This window comes from Humulus lupulus, chromosome 4 (genome assembly GCF_963169125.1).
Source record: "Humulus lupulus chromosome 4, drHumLupu1.1, whole genome shotgun sequence".
NCBI classification, from domain to species: domain Eukaryota; kingdom Viridiplantae; phylum Streptophyta; class Magnoliopsida; order Rosales; family Cannabaceae; genus Humulus; species Humulus lupulus.
Window position 1 is genome coordinate 127327184 of NC_084796.1, and position 1855 is coordinate 127329038.

At 32.3% G+C, this 1855-nt stretch overlaps 1 protein-coding gene across 1 annotated transcript; it reads right to left on the minus strand.

Moving 5' to 3' along the window:
- Positions 1-430: 430 nt before the first annotated feature.
- On the minus strand, positions 431-1405 carry LOC133829164 (DNA polymerase epsilon catalytic subunit A-like). The gene is made up of 4 exons (XM_062259051.1): positions 1363-1405; positions 1041-1154; positions 670-765; positions 431-577 (listed from the first exon to the last, which is right to left on the minus strand). The coding sequence occupies exons 2-4, from the start codon at positions 1095-1097 to the stop codon at positions 467-469; spliced, it is 264 nt and encodes an 87-aa protein (XP_062115035.1). The 5' UTR covers positions 1098-1154; positions 1363-1405; the 3' UTR covers positions 431-466.
- Between the last annotated feature and the right edge of the window lie 450 nt (positions 1406-1855).

A 1855-nucleotide genomic window follows, 5' to 3' on the forward strand; every position in this document is an offset into this window, starting at 1 on the left:
TTGCTCCATGTGTCAGACAATAATTTATCCACGTGCTACAAGAAATTCAAATGATTGTGTTACTTATCCCCTTTTTATCGGTTATGTGGCACTAAATGATTGGTCCACGTGACATTTAATATACTTATTTTTACCTACACTTATTTATTTGTGAGTAAATATAATATTTCTATGTAGGTAATTTTAATTATATATAAAATTTATTTAATATAAATAATAAATGAAAGTAATTAATTTGAAAAATATTTAACATTATTAATCAAATAAATTATTTAACTTTAATAAAAAAAATAAACAAACATATATTATACAATATTCATTGCTTATTAAGAAACACATTTCATAAAAAAAATATCTATACATTATTTTTAGGTCATTGAAAACTCAATAATGTCATTTTTCTTGACATTCTTCCTATTCTTCACTTTGGATCATTGCATGAGAGCCTCCTTTTCTCTGACTGAACTTATTGTGAATGTCGATGATGACTTTGGTAGTCTGCTAGAGACTTACTCTTGGTACTTGATTCAGATATATAATCGAGCAACTCACTGTCCGCAATATCCTTTCCTTGATTCTGTGGGGAAAAGGAATAAAGAAAAAATTATCTGCAAAGATCACAGAAGACAGCAGAATAGCATAAGAAGCAAAGTCTATTGGAAGACATACATCAAGAAGATCAAGCCAGCGGTTGGCAACAGAAGCAACAGCTGAATAGCATTCCACTAAGGTTGAGCCATTGAGAAACTTGTCGAAAAGCTCAGCCTGAAAATAGAAAAAGTATACAACATACATTTAAAATTAAAGCAAAAAATCGTTTTTTATATATATAAGTAAGCAAACATGAAGAATTAAAGGAGTTTTCTAATGTTGTATCCATGTCTACTTTATAAGAAAACTTTAAACTCTTTCTGTATTACCTGTTTCCAATGAATAAAGAATATGTCTCTTACCAACAAAAATGTCTCTTACCAACAAAAAAATTAACGATCCCAGGAACAAATCAGAACATTATCCAAGGCAAATGAAAGAGGCAATACCTTTTCAAAGATAGAACTCCTCACTTCATCATAATTAGATACGGAATCCAAGTCCATCTTACCCTCAACTCTTATAGCATATTGCAGATCACGATCAAGGTTGTCAATCAGTTGCTGGAAATCAAAGTTTGCAATGTTTTTGTGTCAAATTACATATACTATTAAAAATAGACGATGAAACACTCAATTAAAAACAAACTGGACCAAGGTAGCATTCACTATGTCCTTGTCAATTCATGTCAAACCATGATAATCAAAATTCTAGAAATAATAATGACCAATTACTACACCAGAACAATTAATTATGACCGAGATGACATACCTGATATCCAGATGGATCAAGGTTAAAACTAGTTAAAAGATCAGATCTAAATACTCCACTTTCAAGGCATTCCACATGACCACCTATATATGTCTCGCTTTCAAGAAGACGGTTATTATGAAACTTCTCTGATTCAGATTGGTGTTTGTTAGGGCAAATAACATTTGCCTTGTATGCCTGGAATAAAAGCAAAGTTGCCTTGATTGAGTACATGCTTTGAAGTAAAAACATATGAAAGAATGCACCACACAAGGAAGCACAAAGACCTAGTGTTGAGCATGAGTGGAAAAACACACCTGGACCATTAGAAGCATTTCACAGAGGGTCCCACTACCCTTGCATAGGACCTCATCTGGTGACATCGGGATAATAGTCGCAAGAGAGAAAATGAACGGATGAACATAGGTCATATACAAGTAATAAGTTGAAACAGAGCATCAGAAACAGAATATGAGGCCATCATCTGTAACAAGTTTCATAGACATTAGAAATG